The sequence below is a fragment of the Drosophila busckii genome, chromosome 3R (assembly GCF_011750605.1).
Source record: "Drosophila busckii strain San Diego stock center, stock number 13000-0081.31 chromosome 3R, ASM1175060v1, whole genome shotgun sequence".
Classification (NCBI taxonomy): Eukaryota; Metazoa; Arthropoda; class Insecta; order Diptera; family Drosophilidae; genus Drosophila; species Drosophila busckii.
In genome coordinates, this window is record NC_046607.1 from 484,759 (window position 1) to 503,202 (window position 18,444).

Sequence of the window (18,444 nt, forward strand, 5' to 3'; positions counted from 1 at the left end):
GCCAATCGAGTCACCAAGGTCAGCCCATTAGAAGTGCTAATCGGTAGGGAAGCTATACCTTTTGGCCTTTTCCCGATAGGTGATGATGATAATTTAATTAAAAGGGAGAATTTAAGAAAACAAGCTAAAGAAAACATGGAAACCAATGGTCGCTACGACAAACGCAGGTTTGATAAGAACAAGGCAAAAATAATAAAATATAACGTAGGAGATCATGTATTGCTAAAAAATGAAGAGCGTCATCAAACAAAGCGTGATCCAAAGTTTGAAGGTCCTTTTGAAATAAATGAACTATTAGATGGAGATCGGTACATTTTAAAATCCTTGACAAGCAAAATAACTTATAAGTATGCGCATAAGTTTTTGAGGGCATTGCCAAATAGACAAAAAAGTAATGACGTTGATAAAGATTTAGACGACTCAAGTGGAGATGCGTCAGATTCCCATGTGGGAAATGATGATATGGATGGTACGGTGGATGCCTTGGAATCCCAAGAGGGGATAGAATGACCGCACCATAATATATCTTTATACCTATAGAGAATATCATTCTAATATTTATCCAGATTATAAGAGATATGATTTAGAACAAGTTTGCATCAAAATCTCAATTTCGAAAAAAAGCGACATACGATACTTTCGCGGAAATGCGTCAATATGTTTCTTCGAGATAGACATCTTGAAGCCTACCATTTGTCCTATACCATATATTCTTAAGATGCGTAAAGCAATAGAGTCTAACTATCGGACGATTTAAAGCGAGTTCTGCACGGTCAATACCAGCTGAATTACTAGCATTGCCATCAGTTATAATGGCAATTAGGTGTCTTCCTGATTGTAAGATCTTTTCAATTGTTAATTCAAAGACCCTACCTTTATTACGTTGATAGTAAACGGACGGAAAAACTTGAAGAGATTCGCGAGCGACTATCAACGGGGGCTCACTTTGCAAGATTTTGTACAAAATCTGACGTATGTATGTTCATACACATATGTATGTATATTTATTTAAGCTTGGGACCGAAATCTATAAATTTGCAGAAGTGTGAGAACGTACCACAAAGGACAATATAAATTTGCTTGAAAGGTGGTGGCCATTCTAAATGTGTGTAAGTTAACAAATAAGACTACCAAGTATTTATTTGTTACTCTTGCACGCGCAACGCCATCTGTTAGCAATTTTGAATATTAAGTGAATAGTGCAGTATAGCTGCTAGCCTTTGTCAGTCAGCATCAGCGATAACAATCGATAAATGAACATATTGCGCGGTAAATTACAAAGGGAAATCTTTAATTTTAAATTTTGTATTCTTTCTAACATAGAGAAAGAAATTAATCCCTTTTGTGTTTGTTTTTATTTCTATTTATTAATCACCTAATTAATCGCCTAAAATAAAATGCTAAAATAATTTAACTTCTAATGAAGCCATTAAGGCTGTCGTGAAAAGATCAAAGTCTCAGATAGACAACAATCGTAACGAGGGAAAGCGAAAGTTCATGCAATGAAGAAAATAAAACGCAACAGGAGGTAACAACAAATGAACCAAAAACATTTTAACCTCTTGACTTGACCTCAAGTGCTTTCTGTCTATCTCATGATACAGCCATGAGTTCTTGCAATGAAAGTGAAACTAGCTCAAGCACATTTGCTTTGACTGGCCAACTGCGCAGTATCTCGCTCACACCTACTGTTCTAGACTTTCACCTAGTTTAACTAAAGCAATTAAATCAGAATACAAATGAAACTACAAATGACAATATAAAAGCAACTTTAAGATTGCTTTAAGCTATACGGCAATAGTTATACTCTTTATAGAACAAATATGTAATGGCATGTAAAATTTAATCACACTTTTAATGAATACTAAATATTAATTAGAAAATTCTTTTAAGCATTAGAAAACAATATAAACAGCAGGGCACTTGAAACTGGGCCAAACCGTTAAGAAGTTCCTGCAGTTTGCGGTCATATAATTCAGTCGACGCTGCCGTCGATGCTACGCCGCAACTAGCTGTGAGGGTATAAAAGGCGGGAGGCCGCGCCAGTGCCCGTTCAATTCCATAAGAAACGCGCGTGCGCAGAGCCGTCAGTTGATTGTCAGCCTCCGCGCCAACTAGGTGTCTGTTTGTGTAGTTAAAGCTTTATATTTATGCAAGCATGCATGGACTCTAAGTACACGCTGCAATATAATTTATAGCAACTTGTTTTCAAAGTCATTACGTGTCGTGAGAGTTTCTGCTGGCAGCGTCAGCTTATAACAAATTGTGCATTTTAAAATATTTATATAAAGCACAATTAAATAAAACATAAACAAATAAATCAAGCGAACAAAGTGAACTTGACGACATTACCAAGTAAAGTTTTTGGGTAATTTCTTGAGCTTCCTGGCAAACTGCAAGGCGCTTACCATAAGCATACCACACTTGCATACAAAATTACGCGAACGACATGCAAATGACAAAGGTAGGCTATATACTAAATATGTATACAATACAATCGTATGTATACCATACATTTATGTGTGTTTGTTGGTTTGATTTAGATCTCGTGGGCAGCACTTTCACTTTTTGTGTGCCAGGTTTAAGGTTACCTTAGTGACCACTTTATTGCCTTTGAACTGCTTTAATCTAATAGCCATGACTCTGAGCCACAGCTGCTAGCTGACTCAACATGCAAAACTGCCAACGTGCAAGCAAAAGAGAGCGAGTTGATCTCGAGACCAGCCACACGTTGGAAAATCATTCATTTGCCGTTCTAGGCAAACGCTGTATGGCTAACAACAGTTTTCCACAAACATTTACTCGACACACCCATATGCTTAAACTATTAACCCATAATTTGAACTTAGCTCTTGAGCCCTAAAGCCTAATCACTACCAGGGCCAAGAGCGTGATCTTCAGCACTGATCTACCAGCGACTACATTTGTTATTGTTGTTGTTTTTTGACTCTTCGACTTGTTGTATTTGGCACTTAATGTGCCCCAATTTTCAGCATTTGAAGTGCACTTAAAGTCATAGCACCATCATCATCATCAGCTTATGATCGGCACGAGCTCTAACTCTATGATTATTGCTACGCTGCATTGCGTTGCTTGTTGATTTCAAATTCAAAACAATTTGATTCATTTCACTATCATCAACAGCAGCAGTGGCAGCAGCAGCGATGGTGGCAGTCGAAAAGGAAAAGCGTTGAAAATTGGTCTCTGATCTTTCAATTGAAGTTCGCGTTGGCTTTGAAAGCAGACAGCAGACAAAAGACAGCAATCACGATCGCTGGTGCGTGGGTGGAGAATGCTTTTTTCTCGCATGGCCATGGACTTGGCAAGGAAAGTCAAAGTGAAATGCATAGAAAGCAAAGCCAATTACAAGCTACAGCATAAATGTCTCTAGGAAATGGTAATCTGAGTGTCAGCCGTGCAAATGATCAGAAACTCGGTCACAGATCGCAGTCGGCACAGTTCCATGCCAACTGGGCAACTTGTTAAACCGGACCTATGTCAAAGCGCAAAGCAACGGCCAAGCCAAGTTAAGGCGGTGCCCAAGGAAAGGCTCGAAATTCCACAATGAAAAAGAAAAAAATAAATATATGTATATCTTGGCCCAGCCGTGATCGCCGACTGTCCGGTTTGATCGGCTTCATAGTAATCCAATTAAAGGAACAATCTACATTTCAATTCAAAACTAATGAACTGTAGTTAATTCACAACAATGGCAACACATGTATTGATTATGCTAGCGCCCAAGTTGTTGTCGTTATTGTTGTTGTTGTTGTCATTATTATTAAAACTATTGGCAACGCGTTTTGACTGCAGTAGATCTGGGTTCAGGTTCAAAACGTATCGATATCATATTTGAAAGTCATTAGCTTTGCAAATGACGTCTGACTTGGCGCTGGCTTCCTTGTCCTCCCCAAAAACAAAATAGAAAAAAAAACACAAGCTTCCGTCAATATTGTGCGTAGTGTGAACAATTGATTGCTCGATGATTGATCTACAGTACATGGCGATCAATTAAACAGCGTTAACTAGTCTTCGTAACAAATAATGGACTTGACAACTATTAAATCGTTCTTATTTACAGACCAAACTACTGCTGGTGCTGGTGGCCCTCGCTTTGTTTATAAATAGCGCCCATGGCGCGCGTAGACTGCGCAAAAAGCCCAAGATTTATAATGCGCTCATCACCACCGACGACAATCTGACCTCGAGTCGTGCCTATCCCGTTATACAGCCAACTATACATGAGCCAGGCTATACGCATGCGCCATTTGGCCCATATAATCCCTTTAACTTTTACAGTCCGCCGCTGGTGCGGTTTGGACAGCCGCTGGTGCCAGGCCTGTCGCCCAACGAACAAGTAAGAAAAGAAAACATGCGCCAAGAAAAACAAAAACATCAGCTGCAACTTACAAGCATTTTTTTTACAGCTGCCCTACCCATTGCCCTCCGCTACACAATTTCCGCCTGTCTACGCTGCGTATGATCCGCAAGAGCAGTTGCCTAGAGAACAGCAGCCAGAAGCACAGCCCACGCAACCCGAGTTGATGGCGCATGCTGAAGCTGCTTCAGGTGAAACAGCGGTCAAGGAGCAACAGCCTTTGCCGCTCAACAATCAAGGATTGCCCCCCGTTCTTATACATTTAAACTCGCATAATCAGAAGCAGCAGCCTGCCGCACATCTGCCCCCTTATCCTTACAATCAATATCCTTTGGTTTATGATCAAATGTCTGGTTATTTACGCCAGCGTGAAAGCTATCTGCCACCCTATGATTATTATCCCAGTCAGGGTTATCCCACAACACGTAATCCAACTGCAGCAGAAACAGCGCCCCCGCCACCAATGCAACCAAAGCCGCTGGAGCTTCAATCTCTGCCACTGGATGAATTGGACAACACGCCAAGCTTTGAGGACATTAAAAATGGCTCGGAGAATAAGAACAGTGATGTGCCCGATGTACCGCCGCCACCAATACCATCGGGTCCAAAGCGACCACCACCCAAGGATTAATAAGTTTTGAAGCGTTTCAACTCTTTCTTTAATATACCGTATTTATTACCATTTTTATAAGCATTTCATTGTATCGTATAAGTTTAGTAAGTGTTACGCACAGATAACGATTGAATTAAAAAACACCGCAGAAGCGGTTGAATGAACTTGCGACTGCACACTTGGGGAATTGATTTATAATTTGTTGCCTTTGGGACTTTGCTATCGAAAAATTGCAGGCCTATAAATTCAGCAAGTTCCGCTCACAGCAGCACAGTTTACAAAGAGCAGCTTTCAAAATGAAATTGCTTTATTTAGTGATCTTTTGCGCTTGTCTATTGAGCCTTGGTAAGCTTAGCATCTATTAAATTCATTGAGTCATACTCATAGTCACTTTTTCATAGCTTTTGGCAATGCTATTGTCGTAACAAGGCCACCATTCTTACGCAGTCGCTATAGTCTACGCTGGCGCAAGACAACTACTTTGATGCCCAATATCACCATCACCTCAGCACGTGGAATGGATGCAACCTCAACTGAGCATCCTCAAGTGGCCACTTCAACAGCTAGCGCTGATGATTATTACGTAGATGGCGAAGCCGACAACATGGTGCCCAAATAATAAATAACATATATAATATATTTCCATATATAATATATTCCAATTAATAAAATTGCAGCTTTCAGCCTTTGTTTGAGCCTTCATATACTTATGTTCCAACTACAATTATTCAGTCCATTGATGAACCAGCTTTCGCTTTATAGATAGGGAGGGGTACGATCCCAATAAACGATCTAGACAGTCAACAGAAAATGTATTTAATTAGAAGAATATTCGCTCGAAAAACCAAATTGTCGAGACAGTTGCATTAACATGTCATGTGACCTAGCCTTCTTTCGGTCTAGCAGCAGACAAAGCAGCGACGCAGAGTCTACAGGGGCCAGCGGGCCAACCCCTTTATTAAAACTTAACTGTTCTAAATATAAAGCTACGTCTTTCTATAGACAGTCTAAAGTTTGACAAGCATGTTTCTCTAACTGTTAGAAATGCAATTCAAGTTCTCGGGTTTTTAAAACAATGGGCTAAAGAATTTGATGACCCTTACTCAACTAAATTACTTTATACATATCTTGTTCGTCCGATTCTGGAAAATGGATCTTAAGTTTGGTCTTCACAATACTCGAACCACCAGAATAGTATTGAATCTGTTCAAAAAAATGTTTATTATTTGCTTTGCAAGACTTTGATCTACCATCTTATATTAATAGACTACATTTAATTAATCTCCTATCGTTAACTAACCGCCGGATTATGCTTATGATTATGATTAAATTAGTTAAAGGGGAAATTTACTCCTCATATTTCTTGAGTCAACTTCTGAAACTTCTCAGTTCCTGCTAGGTACACTCGAAGTATTGTTCCCTTATCACTTAACGTATGCACAACTAATTATTCACATCATCAGCCCCTTCGAGTACTCTGTGCTGATTACAGCAAACTTTATTCTGTTATCAACACAGATGACTCTGACTTTATTACTAAGCGATTTATTTAAAATTTTTAAGTATTAATAATTAACACTAGGTTTTCCCCAGTCCTTGCAACGAATCTTGGGTCTGTTTAACACTCCCAATCTATAACCTTACCAAATTTAAAGAAAAACAAAAACTTATTTCTTAAATACTTTTAAATTTAATTAAAAAATTTAATAAAAAATAGGCCGTCGGTCTATTAGTTACCTATTTTGAATATATTATTCTTATTTTGCTTTTTTAACGTATTATTAATAACAATTATGTGAGAAATTCTTTTCAGTTAAGTTAAGCTATTTTGTTTTGTTTGGGAGTTTTAAGTACTGAACTAAATAAAACTCAAAATTGAGCATGATTAGCTTATTCAGGAAATATTGCCTTTAGGTCCTCCTAGATATCTGCAGGCATTTGTTAAAACGCTTGGTCCCGATTGCTTGACCGTTCGTCGCCAAGATAATAAATGAGAGCACGATTGTTCGACGCTAGGGATACTGCTATTCTGCACTTAGCCGTGCATCCAGGCAACATACATTTGTGCATAAGTAAATGCTCAATTGCTGGCTCCTATTTTAGGTTGCGCAAACCGAACTCTTTTTTCACTTTGCAGAAGCCTCATAGAAGTGACGTCGGTCCTCCTAACCTATCCATTTACGCCTGTACGCGCGCATTCAGAAAAAGCTACTGAAAGCCGTCCAGATTGTGCTTCTTTGCAGCATCGATGGTGCAGTCAGCGTGTTTGTTAGCGTCAAGCCATGAACAGTGGAAGATGACATGTTCGCTCCTATCGCCACATCAGTTGACGTTTTGCGCAGCTTCGCGGCCGAATCTATCGTAGGAGTTGTGTTAAATAAAAATTAATTTCGCTGTGCTCTCTATTGAGCCACGCCGTTAGCATTGGGAAACGACACAACTAATAAATGCGAGCGCGCAAACACATTTAAACTTATGCGTATAAACCATGTAATCTGTTAATAAAAGAAGTATCGCAACAAAACATCGATACTTTTGAATTTGTGGTACGCTGCTTTTTTGCAAAAAACAATACAATTTTAAACAAGGTGACATTTTAAAAATATTATGAAAATAATTTCAACAGATATGGATTTAAATTTTCTCAGAATACATATTTTTAAAATTTTTTTTTTGCTTTACTGAGAGCAGCGTATCAACCTTTATAAAACTTATTTTGTTAACAGAACAAAATTGGCAACCAGTTTTAAAGAATGTCAACAAATAAATGTACGACTAAATTGCTAAGCTTTCAAAAAGCAATACGACTGCTTTATAAAGCAACAGCCGCTAGTTTAAATCAAAAAACAACATCAGGCAAATGGAGTGAAGGGAGCGAGCGATGGCGTTTGCAGTGGTGAGTACTAAGCTTTAAGTAGCTGAGATTGTGTTTCATAATTTAGCAGCTTTGCGCAGCAGCAGCAATACGAACCCAAGCTCAGTTCTATACACGTCGGCTACGAGAGCAGTAGCAGCGATAGCAACTGGTGGCGCTTACAGGTCTTACAGCAATCGAAAACATCTCGCAACAGCAGCAACAGTTAAAAAAGGCAAAATGGTGGTAAGTGAATATCTGGATCAATGCTTAAATTGCATTTGATTTAACCTGAAAGATTTAAATGTGTATCTCAAATTCATACTTATCGCGGGGTGGCTTGAGTTCAGTGCTCGACCCCCGAGGGCAATGAAATTGATACACATTCAGACAAATAAAAAGCAACTTTTTGCGTAAATATGGTTTCAACGCAGGCCAAACTGACTGAAGAAGAGCGCAAAGAGAAATTGCAACCTCTGCTCGATGCTGGCTGGAAAATGGTCGAAGGACGCGATGCCATCTATAAGGAATTTTTGCTTAAAGACTTCAATCAAGCGTTTAGCTTCATGACTGGCGTGGCTTTGTTAGCCGAAAAAATGAATCATCATCCAGAATGGTTCAATGTCTACAATAAAGTTCAGGTAACTCTGAGCACACACGATGTGGGAGGACTCAGTAGCCAGGATATTCGTATGGGCAACTACTTTGAAGCACAAGCCAAGTTGCTTAACAACTGTTGAAATTCATATGTATATTTGTTTCCATAGTGCTAGTGCTAGTTTATGTGTTGTTATTTGAATTAAAATAAACAAATACTCATCCCAACATGGATTTGCTTAAGATTTCATAGTCTGCCTCTTCCAGGACATCTGGCGATGTTTCATCTTTAACATAGCCAAGCGCTTTAAAAAATGTAAGAGAGCTTTCATTGTTGTTTAGCACAGTCAACATCACTTTTTCAAGTTGCCAATGTCGAGCACACGCCTCCAGCGTGTCCATCATAAACTTTCCAAGTCCTTTCCTTCGATACTCAGGCGATATTTGTATTTCATAACTAATAAAATGACAATCCATAAATTTGCTCATAAGTATATAATAGTAGTATTTTACCAATAGAGTACGCAATCTCCAGCGTCCATGTCAAAGCGGAACATTGTATATGCGACAGGCTGCTTATCTTTATTTTGTGCAACCAAAAAGCGTGCCCAATTTTTCCCGAGCTCAGCTTGCTTTACTTTGGGCTTCCAGCCCATTTTCAATTGTTTATAGTAGCCACTAACATTCTGCTCTGCCAGTTTAAAGGTCCATTTCTGAGTTTTAGCATCCAGTTCACTTCTTGACCGAAAATGTAGTTTGAACTCCTCTCCCGCGCTGGTGGTAAAACTGCTATACGGCAGCGTTTCAAGTGGGTTTTTTGCACGTGCAGCCGCCTCAATATATTTCTGCTTTGCCGTTGTGCTAAGTTCATCTCGGTTTGCCATTTTTTCTCTTCAATTTTAATAAATTAACACTTGTTTACAAAAGTCTCGTTGTTTCGTTTAGGACAAGATCATTTGAACCAAAGTTCTGACAATGAACTAGTGAACGAAGTTGGGAACCTATCGACCTTATCGAATGTAAACAAAAAAACATATGCACAGAAAATATTGGTCAACAAATAAAACAAATTAGTTATTCTTGTAGACGAGAGCGTATGAAGTCTGGGCAACTGATTAATTTATAAATGTATAAAAGCTTCCAGTGAAATAAAAAGTAAGACACATAAAGCGTATAAGTATAAGACAGACATTGCTGACGTTGTTTTTTTTTTTTGCTTTGATATTTTAGACAATACGTAACAATGTTTAAAAAATCCAAGCCACAGGTAGCACCACCATCAGCACCAACAGTAGAAGAAATGTTATCCGACATGGAAACATTTGATATAATCACCCAGTCCGCAGGAGGCAATGTCAGTAGTATCGCATTAGAGAAATCTCTACTCTCAGAATCTGGATCCCTGGCTCTTGGGACATGGTGGGAAATGTTTGATGTGTACGACCACAAAATAAAAAAGCTGACTAATATGAAAAACTCATTGGAAAAACAAAAGCAGCAGCTGGAAGAATGCAAAGCGAAGCTCGAAAGGACGGCGAAAAGGCTGCGCGACGGGTTAGAAACCCAACAGAAGTTAATAAAAGAAGTGATTGATGGTTGATTTTACTGAAGATTAAACATAGACATTTAAATCGATGTATTATTTATTTACGAAATTATTGTTAGGCTTTTCAGCGATATAGTCTGCTCGATATGCAATAGACTTATAATCGAGTAGGTAATGTAGCGCTTAGAAAGTATCGATGCCAGCAACCAGCAGCCGTTTTTATGTGGGGTGAAAATAAAATAATTGTTTTTAAATTTTTGGCATTAAAATGCAAGTGACTAACTGAGTAAAAAGTATGTTTTAATAATAGAGTAATATTTTTCTATATAAAATTAACAAGATAGAGAAGAACGGATAATGATTTTGCAGTGTGAATAAGCCAGTAAACAGGTTTAGGCCAGAAAAAAACCTGGCTGACTTACCATTTACGCCACAACGTTAATGGCAATACAACAGTGAGCGGAGGTCGATTGTTATGTGTGTATGTATGTATATACATATTGGTGCCTGGGTGTATTTAAATATTTTTTGCTTGTAAATCCAATTATCTAAGCCCAAATGTGCAACAATTGTTAAGGTTAAAAAGGAACAACCCTTGTGCTTTGACTAATTTAATTGTTTCGAATATTATTGTGAAGCTAGCAATAGCAACAGTGGAAATCCATCACAACAAGAACAAGCAAATATATGCATACAAACAAATACATACAGCTGAATATTATTATTTAATGTAAAGTTTCCCAATTGGAAAAACAATGCATTTCATTTGATCGTCACAAGGATAAAAAAAAACAAGCTAACAGTAATTTTCACTAACTGCGAATATTTACGTATACTCTTATGCATGTGTGAGTGCGTGTCAGTGTGTATAAGAATATGTGTGCGAACAAAGTGCTAATCAGATGCTGATGCGGATTCCAGCCATTTGTTGCTTTTGCCATTTATGCAAAACATCTCTGTTTTAAACAAAAGGTGTGCGCACATACATATTTTTATTGTTTTGATTCGCTTTGGCAACGAACTCGCTGCAAAAGGTGAAAGCAACTTTATTTTTCTGTTTCCTTTTGTTGATGCTATATTTTATGTGTGTGGTTTTGAAGTGCAATGTCTTTGTGCAATCAGCCCATATGAGGCGACCGTTATTTCAATACAGTCGATTACTCTCATACTCTCATTCTTTTACAGCAGCTACGCGTGAGATGTCACAAACTAATTGCAGTGCGGCTGTAACGGTTTTTCTTACACACAACAACAATAACCATTGCAGCAATAATGTAAGAAGCGGCATGTAACAAAGGTCAAGCCAAAGCGAAACAACGCAGCCTAGAACTAGTTAGGTTTCCACACACATACACACACACACAACGAAACACCAAAATCTAATACACACAAAGCCACACACAATCAAACATAGACACAACACTAGCATGGCCTGGCTGGTGTTGCTCCTGGGGCTGCTATATGCCATCAGCGTGGCACTGGCCATACCAACGCCGCTTAAGCTGCCAGGTAATTCCAATCAAAGCATTATCCCAATTGGAAATCGAACTAACAAGTGGCTTTCAGGTTATACACACAAGCTGACACCATACATTAAGCACTGGGAAGCAGCGAATTTCGATCGCGATGTGCTGCAGGCCGCCCAACTTAGACACTTGGAGCAGGCACGTGCGCGTCGAAAACGACAGGTGGAGGAGGAGCACACCAGCGGTCAGGGACTGGCACATACCATACGTCTGAATTTCTCTGCACATGACAGGTGCGTGGGTGTGAATTTCGCTTGATTGCATTGTCAATTTGCATTAAAAATTCTCTTTGTTTGCAGAGACTTTCTGTTGGTGCTGCGTCAACAGCCAAATTCGGTGTTCGCGCATGACGTGCAGTTCGAGAATACACTGGGACCCATTGACTACGATGTCTCACGCATTTATACTGGCAATCTGGAGGATGATGAGTCCGCACATGTGCATGCTATACTCACAAGTGATAATCTGCTGGATGGCACCATAGAAACACAAGCGGAGCATTATTATATAGAGCCAGCCCAGCGTTACTCACAGCAACTGGCGGAAAGTGGCGTACATAGCATTGTTTATAAGCTAAGCGATGTAAACATGCAAGAATCCTCCTTAGCTGGCGCTTTGCCAGCACAACCGCCCAGCAAGACGCACTGCGCCAGCGAGCGGCTCAGGCGCAAGCGCTGGCTGCCCGAGGAAGAGGCAAGCAGCATTTTCAAGCATAAAATAAGTTGTTATTTACGTTAAAAATTATTTTTACTTGCAGCACGTTACCGCGCCCACATACAATCGCAATCCACCTTTGCCGCTGGATCTGGAGGTGCCCTACAACGATGATTTTCGCGTACTTGCCTCTGAGGAGGATCGCAGCGAAGCGGAGTTGCCTAAAAAATCTACAACTGCCAGCATTACAACAACTATACGTAGCACAGAGAGCTTCCTGGCGACGCTAACTAAGCCCACGCCCAATCGCAATATACTTGTAAATAATTTTAATCCCTCCAATGTTGGCGACGGCAGTCGCAGCTACAACAGCAACTCTAACGCTAATTCCAACAACAATAATAACAATGTGCGCAAATTGTATACAAAACATAAAAACATCATTGTAAGCACATATAACCGACCAATTGAGCCAGAGTTTGGCAGCACGCCTTATGAAGAGCCCAATAATAGCAACAACAGCAACAGCCTGCCAAATAATTTCTTTAATGCCAACTGGACCACACTCTACATGGGTAACAGCGGCAACGGTGGGAATGATCGACCCAGCCACAAAACCCATGTAGAAATCATCACCAAGAATGGCGCAACTAAGAAACCCAATATAATTGTAAATAATTACAATCCAGAGATTATTTTTGCGCCAAATCCACACAACCCCAGCTTCAATAGCATGCTGATGACAAATTTGCTCAGCGGACGCGGTGATGATATACACAGCTCCCCACGTCTACTCTATGATCGCAAGACCACCTGCATGCTTTATCTGCAGGCAGATCACACATTTTTCCAAAAGATGGGCAGCGATGAGGCCTCCATTGAGGCCATAACACGGCATGTGCAACGTGCCAATTCAATTTACAGAAATACCGATTTTAACAACGATGGAAAGCCGGATAATATTACGTTCATGATAAAGCGCGTCAAGGTGCACAATCAAAATGCCATGAAAGATCCAAGTTACAGATTTCCCGGCAACTATGGCGTGGAAAAGTTTCTTGAATTGTTTTCAGGTAAGAAAAACAAAGCAAACAAATATTTCAAGCACATTTTAAGTTAATTGTTACATTTGTTTTGGTCATATAACAGAGGAAGATTATGATGCCTTCTGCTTGGCCTACATGTTCACCTATCGCGACTTTGAAATGGGCACTTTGGGTCTGGCCTGGACAGGTGATTTGAAAAACGCTGGTGGTGTGTGCGAAAAGAATGGGCACTACCGTGGCTCGCTTAAATCCTTGAATACGGGCATTGTTACGCTTCTAAACTATGGCAAACATGTACCGCCCGCTGTCTCACATGTGACGCTGGCCCATGAGATTGGTCACAACTTTGGCTCGCCGGTAAGGTCTATACTATAGGACTCTTATCTTGTATGTATCATATGCTAATGCATGTTTCAATTCATTCAACACAGCACGATCCGGAGCAGTGCACGCCTGGTGGCGAGGATGGTAACTTTATAATGTTTGCACGCGCTACGTCTGGCGATAAGAAGAACAACAACAAGTTTAGCGCCTGCTCCTTAAAGTCTATTGAGCCAGTGTTAAATGCGAAGGCGCGTTCTATGAAGGGGTGCTTCACCGAACCCCAATCTTCAATTTGCGGCAATGGCGTTGTGGAGCCTGGAGAGCAATGTGATTGCGGCTGGGAGGAGGACTGCAAGGACTCATGTTGTTTTCCCATGTCCCGTCAACCGCAACTAGATGAGACACCCTGCACGCTGACGCCGCATGCCCGCTGCAGTCCGTCGCAAGGTCCTTGCTGCACCACAGACTGCAAGCTTAAGTTTGGAGACAAGTGTCGCGATGATAATGGCTGTCGAGATCCCTCGTTCTGCGATGGACGTGTACCACAATGTCCACCGTCGGTGAACAAACCTAACAAGACAATTTGCAACAAGGAGTTTGTCTGCTACATGGGTGACTGCACTGGCAGCATTTGCTTGGCCTATGGCCTGGAGTCGTGTCAATGCATACCAGGACCACAAGATGATCGCATCAAGTCCTGTGAACTTTGCTGCAAGTTGCCTGGTGAGAATAATCCCTGCCGCAGCTCATTTGAGTGGAACGAGGCCCCTTTCGATGTGCCCGACATGTACTCCAAGCCGGGTACGCCATGTAATGACTACAATGGGTAAGATGTCCTTTTTATTGCTTTGTCTTATTATTCACAAGCTTACTCTCTTTTGTACAGTTATTGTGATGTTTTTCAAAAGTGCCGTGAAGTGGATCCCTCTGGTCCGTTGGCCACGCTGCGCAAGCTGCTGCTATCAGAGGAGAGCATTGCCACATTCAAGAAGTGGATGCAACAGCATTGGTACACTGTAGCTCTGGCTGTCATTGGAGTATTTTTATTGCTGGTATGTTTACTTAATTTTGTGCAAATATTTCTTCAAATTTGTATTTTGAGATCTGGGTTTAGGATCTGATCTGTAAACAAGCAACAACAAATCTTACATATATGTATATGGTAAAAACCATACATACATATACCATAGATTAAAGCTTGGAATTTATAAGTTTGTAGAACAGAATATTAATTTCTAATTTTTATTTCAAATTATATTAATTATTTACGTTTTTGTTGGACAAGTTAATGCGTGTGGTCACTAATATGCTCAAGGATCAATATGAGGCCAAATTGCAAGCCCTAAGCCAGAGTGAGAAACTCAACAGCAATTGCTTAAGCCCCGTTAGAATTTGCTTACAAAGCGTTAACATTTATTTATGCAGCGTATTTGGAGCTTGCAGTCATACAATCATTTATCATTCCCTTAAACAGAGATTATAGAATATTCCTTTACCATGTCCTGCCTTTTAATCACAATTGTATCCATTATTCAATGCAGATACTGAGCACAAAGTTGCTGGCGAAACGCTCGAATCTGAAGCTTAAGTCCGTCACCATTATACACAGCGCCACCACAGAGACAGTGCGACTGCCAGAGAATAACAATGGCGTAATAGTGCATACCGCCGTACGCACGAAGGTGCCATTCAAGAAGAAGGTGCGTGGTGAACGGAGCAAAAAGACTAGCACAGCTTTGGCTACAACAGCAACCACAGCTGGAGCTGTGGCAAGACCCAAAGGGCAAAGTGCTGAGCAAAGGAAATCAACGAGAACACAGGTACCTGCGAAAAAGAAGCTGAAAACCAACGCTGACGAAGAGCAAACAAAGAAAAACGGAAAGAAGCTGGGAAAGCACATGAAGGAGATCATTGACTATTCGCAACGTAATAACAATGGCGTAGCAGACGATTCATCCAATTTGTCAACGGCAGTAAACAATCACAGCAACACCTTTGGCAAGGTTCAAAAGTGGCTGCTGGAATCGCCCATTGTGGCACAGCCACTTTCGCACATGGAGCACAACTCACGCGTACGCAAAGTCATGAGCAAATCGCAGTCAACGCCCGAGCGACTTGTGCAGAAGACACCGCAAAAGACCAAATCCATGGGTAATTTGTCGAACGAGAAGGTGAAGCTGCAGGTAGTTTACAAACCGCCCTTCAAATTCTCGCTGCGTCTATCCAAGAAACCCAAGGTGAAGACGCATGTGGTGGGTGTTAGCTCTGGCGCCCAACGTGCCAAGCGCAGTCAGAAGCATAACCCACGCCCTACTGCGCAGCCAAGTGCAACATCTAAGGCACAGCAAGTGGCCATGCGTAATGCGTTGCTTTTGTGCAACGAGGCCGAGGACGATAATCAAATATTGACCTTGAATGAACCCAACTATGAGACAATAAAGCCCCCAATACGCAACTCGGAGCATAGCTATGAGAATGTCGAACTGTCAATAGATGGCGCCAGCAGCAGCGCTGCCAAGATTGCCGCTGCGCCAGTGCAACGTAGCTCTTCCAGCAGCTATCAACGCTCCAACTCGCTCTCCACACACAATCCATTCGCGGTGGCGCCACGTCGCAGCAAGAGCAAGTCTAGCCAAAAGGAACCCACAGCTAGCAGTAGTGGCGGCTCCATAAATCTAACTCGCAATTTTGGCAGTACCCAAAACCTCATCAATCTTAGCCAGAATCTGGCCAAGTCCAAAAAACGCAGCAGTCTGAATTTGAAGGCCACAGCAGACGCTGCCAAAAATGGCAAAGATCCACCCGGTGTAGTTGCAACACCACAGCGTCGTTCCGCTTCCAATGCCAATCTGAGGCGTAACAGCAGTGCCTCAAACCCGGCCCCAGCTCCACCCACACGCAGCTCCCGCAACAGCTTTAGTAATATTCCACGCGCCAGTCTCAATGGACAACAAGCAGTGTCAGCAACAACAACAGCGGCAACAGCGCTAGCGCCCCCAACTTTCTTACGTCAATCCTCTAACAGCACAACAACAACTACCAGCAGTTCAATGACGTCAGCGCCTCCGCTTCAGCAATCTGCCTCCACTAGCGCTGTTGGCAGTCAACGGGCACACGTGGCGCCGCCGCCCACGCGCCGCAGTCTTAACAACTTTCGAGCACGAGCCACAGCAGCAGCTTCAGCCGCAACGTCAACAACAACATTGGCCATGGACAATGAATTGCCATCGGATCTGGAGGTTGTGGTTTCGGATGTTGAGAATCTGGTTAGCTAAGAGCAGCAGCATTGGTTAGCAATTCAAACCAACCAAGTGAAAGTGATAAGTCCTAAAATTAGTTATACAAATTGTCGCATAAGTTTACACATATACACACACACACACACACACACACAAACACACATATATACATATACATTTAGAAATGTACATACATGCATGCATACACGCATATGTATGAATTTATGTATTTTACACTGCCTTAAACTTGCCGTTTCTGCTGAATATGTGAACGCCACGCCACGCCCACACAAGCACATCATTCGAGCATAACAAACCTCCCAATTCGCTTACACACAGTCAACGCAATAGCCACCTCCCAAGCCAAGCCGCACTCACCGCACATTGTACCTTTTACTACTATATTGTATTGTATTCGTAAACTGTAACTATCTGTATGTAACACGTTAAACTATACTTTTAACGGTTGCATCTATGAGTATTTTTTCCTATCAAGTATTATTATTATTATTTAAAAACTATTAATGTTTTCATTTTTCAACGTCTTCGCAGCAACGATCATTCTCATCTGTAAAATTTTATCAGAACAGAACAAACAATACAAGGTGCTATTTTAGTAAAAAAAAAAAAGAGAAATTCAAACAAAAAAATTTTTTAAAGCTCGTATATATAAAATATATTTTCCATGCTAATCACAACTAAGAATATATAGATTTGTAGTTGAGATTACCAAGAATCTGGTGTAGACATGTAGTACGCAGGAAAGCAGAAAGTCCGGGGAACGTTGCGATTTCTATATAGTTTAATGATAACCAACGATAACTGTCAATAAAAATCAAAAGTAAAATGCATCGAATGTAGCTTTTAATAGTCGCAAACTGAATCAAATATGTATGTAAAGTGTTAATGCAATTAAGCAGTCCACAGCCCCATGTCACGCCCACTTAAGCACACACACACAACGATTTGCCTGCGCCATTTCTAGTAGTAGTGTTCGTAAGAAATCAAAGAAATATACATAAATAATTTTTATATACAATATCAAATTAGTGCAATGATGAAGACACCTACTACACCTTAATATATTCACATGCAAACATATAGTATACATATATGTTAAATAGTTACATAGTTACTTAGCGTATCAGTTTACAGACGAATGCAAACGGCTTGTAAATTAAAACACACACTTAATAATGAAAAAAGGAAAAAATAATAATAAAAAAACACTACACTGTAGCTTAAGCAGATCGGAATACCTATTGATATTTATAGTTAAATATGATAACACATTTAGGAATTGTCCTTTTAAATTGCGTATAATTCAGATATGTATGTATTATGTGAGCGATTGATTGGGTATATTTTTTGGAATATACAATGCATTATTAGATCTAATCTAAGCTCCGCTCAAATAATTAATACAGTACACTCTGATTTCATTTACACATACGGATTAGTAGGCAATTTTGAAAACGGAAACGGAAAAGCAAAACAAAAAGAATTCGCGACAATCGCTTTGAAATGCTTAAATATAATACACAATAGGAAACGACACAAACAAAACACGATCAAAAACATTGCAATTTAGTTTTAAGTTTGTCTAAAATACTGATAACTATTTAAATATGAAACTTTACAAAACAGCGAAAATTCTTATTCAAAAA

General features: G+C 40.4%; 6 protein-coding genes across 11 annotated transcripts; 5 read left to right on the forward strand and 1 right to left on the reverse strand.

Moving 5' to 3' along the window:
• Positions 1-2,068: 2,068 nt before the first annotated feature.
• Positions 2,069-5,174, forward strand: LOC108601755 (proline-rich receptor-like protein kinase PERK9). Its single transcript, XM_017989678.2, has 3 exons — positions 2,069-2,464; positions 4,082-4,357; positions 4,428-5,174. Exons 1-3 carry the CDS (start codon positions 2,450-2,452, stop codon positions 5,007-5,009), a joined length of 873 nt encoding a protein of 290 aa, XP_017845167.1. The 5' UTR covers positions 2,069-2,449; the 3' UTR covers positions 5,010-5,174.
• A 101-nt stretch (positions 5,175-5,275) lies between these two features.
• On the forward strand, positions 5,276-5,610 carry LOC108601629. Its single transcript, XM_017989528.1, has 2 exons — positions 5,276-5,336; positions 5,393-5,610. The coding sequence occupies exons 1-2, from the start codon at positions 5,288-5,290 to the stop codon at positions 5,608-5,610; spliced, it is 267 nt and encodes an 88-aa protein (XP_017845017.1). The 5' UTR covers positions 5,276-5,287.
• Positions 5,611-7,725: 2,115 nt separating this feature from the next.
• On the forward strand, positions 7,726-8,672 carry LOC108603031 (pterin-4-alpha-carbinolamine dehydratase). 2 transcript variants are annotated; one of them, XM_017991446.2, is made up of 3 exons: positions 7,726-7,887; positions 7,947-8,091; positions 8,280-8,672. In XM_017991446.2, the coding sequence occupies exons 1-3, from the start codon at positions 7,745-7,747 to the stop codon at positions 8,583-8,585; spliced, it is 594 nt and encodes a 197-aa protein (XP_017846935.1). In that variant the 5' UTR covers positions 7,726-7,744; the 3' UTR covers positions 8,586-8,672. The 2 variants fall into 2 exon arrangements, with proteins under 2 accessions (XP_017846935.1, XP_017846937.1); XM_017991448.2 differs by lacking the exon at positions 7,726-7,887 and having other exon boundaries at positions 7,944-8,091.
• On the reverse strand, positions 8,639-9,340 carry LOC108603030 (N-alpha-acetyltransferase 40). Its single transcript, XM_017991445.1, has 2 exons — positions 8,956-9,340; positions 8,639-8,899 (listed from the first exon to the last, which is right to left on the reverse strand). The coding sequence occupies exons 1-2, from the start codon at positions 9,324-9,326 to the stop codon at positions 8,662-8,664; spliced, it is 609 nt and encodes a 202-aa protein (XP_017846934.1). The 5' UTR covers positions 9,327-9,340; the 3' UTR covers positions 8,639-8,661.
• Positions 9,341-9,453: 113 nt separating this feature from the next.
• Positions 9,454-10,094, forward strand: LOC108603032. Its single transcript, XM_017991449.2, has 2 exons — positions 9,454-9,597; positions 9,673-10,094. Exon 2 carries the CDS (start codon positions 9,686-9,688, stop codon positions 10,040-10,042), a length of 357 nt encoding a protein of 118 aa, XP_017846938.1. The 5' UTR covers positions 9,454-9,597; positions 9,673-9,685; the 3' UTR covers positions 10,043-10,094.
• Positions 10,095-10,175: 81 nt separating this feature from the next.
• LOC108603029 (disintegrin and metalloproteinase domain-containing protein 10) lies at positions 10,176-18,324 on the forward strand. 5 transcript variants are annotated; one of them, XM_017991444.1, is made up of 10 exons: positions 10,176-10,281; positions 11,174-11,497; positions 11,555-11,747; positions 11,814-12,207; positions 12,272-13,241; positions 13,318-13,571; positions 13,646-14,364; positions 14,425-14,590; positions 14,824-14,890; positions 15,080-15,220. In XM_017991444.1, the coding sequence occupies exons 2-10, from the start codon at positions 11,416-11,418 to the stop codon at positions 15,124-15,126; spliced, it is 2,892 nt and encodes a 963-aa protein (XP_017846933.1). In that variant the 5' UTR covers positions 10,176-10,281; positions 11,174-11,415; the 3' UTR covers positions 15,127-15,220. The 5 variants fall into 5 exon arrangements, with proteins under 5 accessions (XP_017846933.1, XP_017846928.1, XP_017846931.1 ...); XM_017991439.1 differs by lacking the exon at positions 14,824-14,890 and having other exon boundaries at positions 15,080-18,324; XM_017991442.1 differs by lacking the exon at positions 14,824-14,890 and having other exon boundaries at positions 10,264-10,281; positions 11,177-11,497; positions 15,080-18,324.
• The last annotated feature ends 120 nt before the right edge of the window (positions 18,325-18,444 follow it).

Excerpts from the sequence above, each read along its gene's own strand:
- LOC108601755 (XM_017989678.2), top strand. Across the intron at positions 4,358-4,427 it reads GCCTGTCGCCCAACGAACAA|CTGCCCTACCCATTGCCCTC; the intron begins GTAAGAAAAGAA and ends TTTTTTTTACAG.
- LOC108601629 (XM_017989528.1), top strand. The coding sequence starts at position 5,288 with ATGAAATTGCTTTATTTAGTGATCTTTTGCGCTTGTCTATTGAGCCTT. Across the intron at positions 5,337-5,392 it reads CGCTTGTCTATTGAGCCTTG|CTTTTGGCAATGCTATTGTC; the intron begins GTAAGCTTAGCA and ends ACTTTTTCATAG.
- LOC108603031 (XM_017991446.2), top strand. The coding sequence starts at position 7,745 with ATGTCAACAAATAAATGTACGACTAAATTGCTAAGCTTTCAAAAAGCA. Across the intron at positions 7,888-7,946 it reads GAGCGATGGCGTTTGCAGTG|CAGCAGCAATACGAACCCAA; the intron begins GTGAGTACTAAG and ends AGCTTTGCGCAG. Across the intron at positions 8,092-8,279 it reads TTAAAAAAGGCAAAATGGTG|GCCAAACTGACTGAAGAAGA; the intron begins GTAAGTGAATAT and ends GTTTCAACGCAG.
- LOC108603030 (XM_017991445.1), bottom strand. The coding sequence starts at position 9,326 with ATGGCAAACCGAGATGAACTTAGCACAACGGCAAAGCAGAAATATATT. Across the intron at positions 8,900-8,955 it reads GGAGATTGCGTACTCTATTG|TTATGAAATACAAATATCGC; the intron begins GTAAAATACTAC and ends TCATTTTATTAG.
- LOC108603032 (XM_017991449.2), top strand. The coding sequence starts at position 9,686 with ATGTTTAAAAAATCCAAGCCACAGGTAGCACCACCATCAGCACCAACA.
- LOC108603029 (XM_017991439.1), top strand. The coding sequence starts at position 11,416 with ATGGCCTGGCTGGTGTTGCTCCTGGGGCTGCTATATGCCATCAGCGTG. Across the intron at positions 12,208-12,271 it reads GCTGGCTGCCCGAGGAAGAG|CACGTTACCGCGCCCACATA; the intron begins GCAAGCAGCATT and ends TTTTACTTGCAG. Across the intron at positions 13,572-13,645 it reads GTCACAACTTTGGCTCGCCG|CACGATCCGGAGCAGTGCAC; the intron begins GTAAGGTCTATA and ends CATTCAACACAG.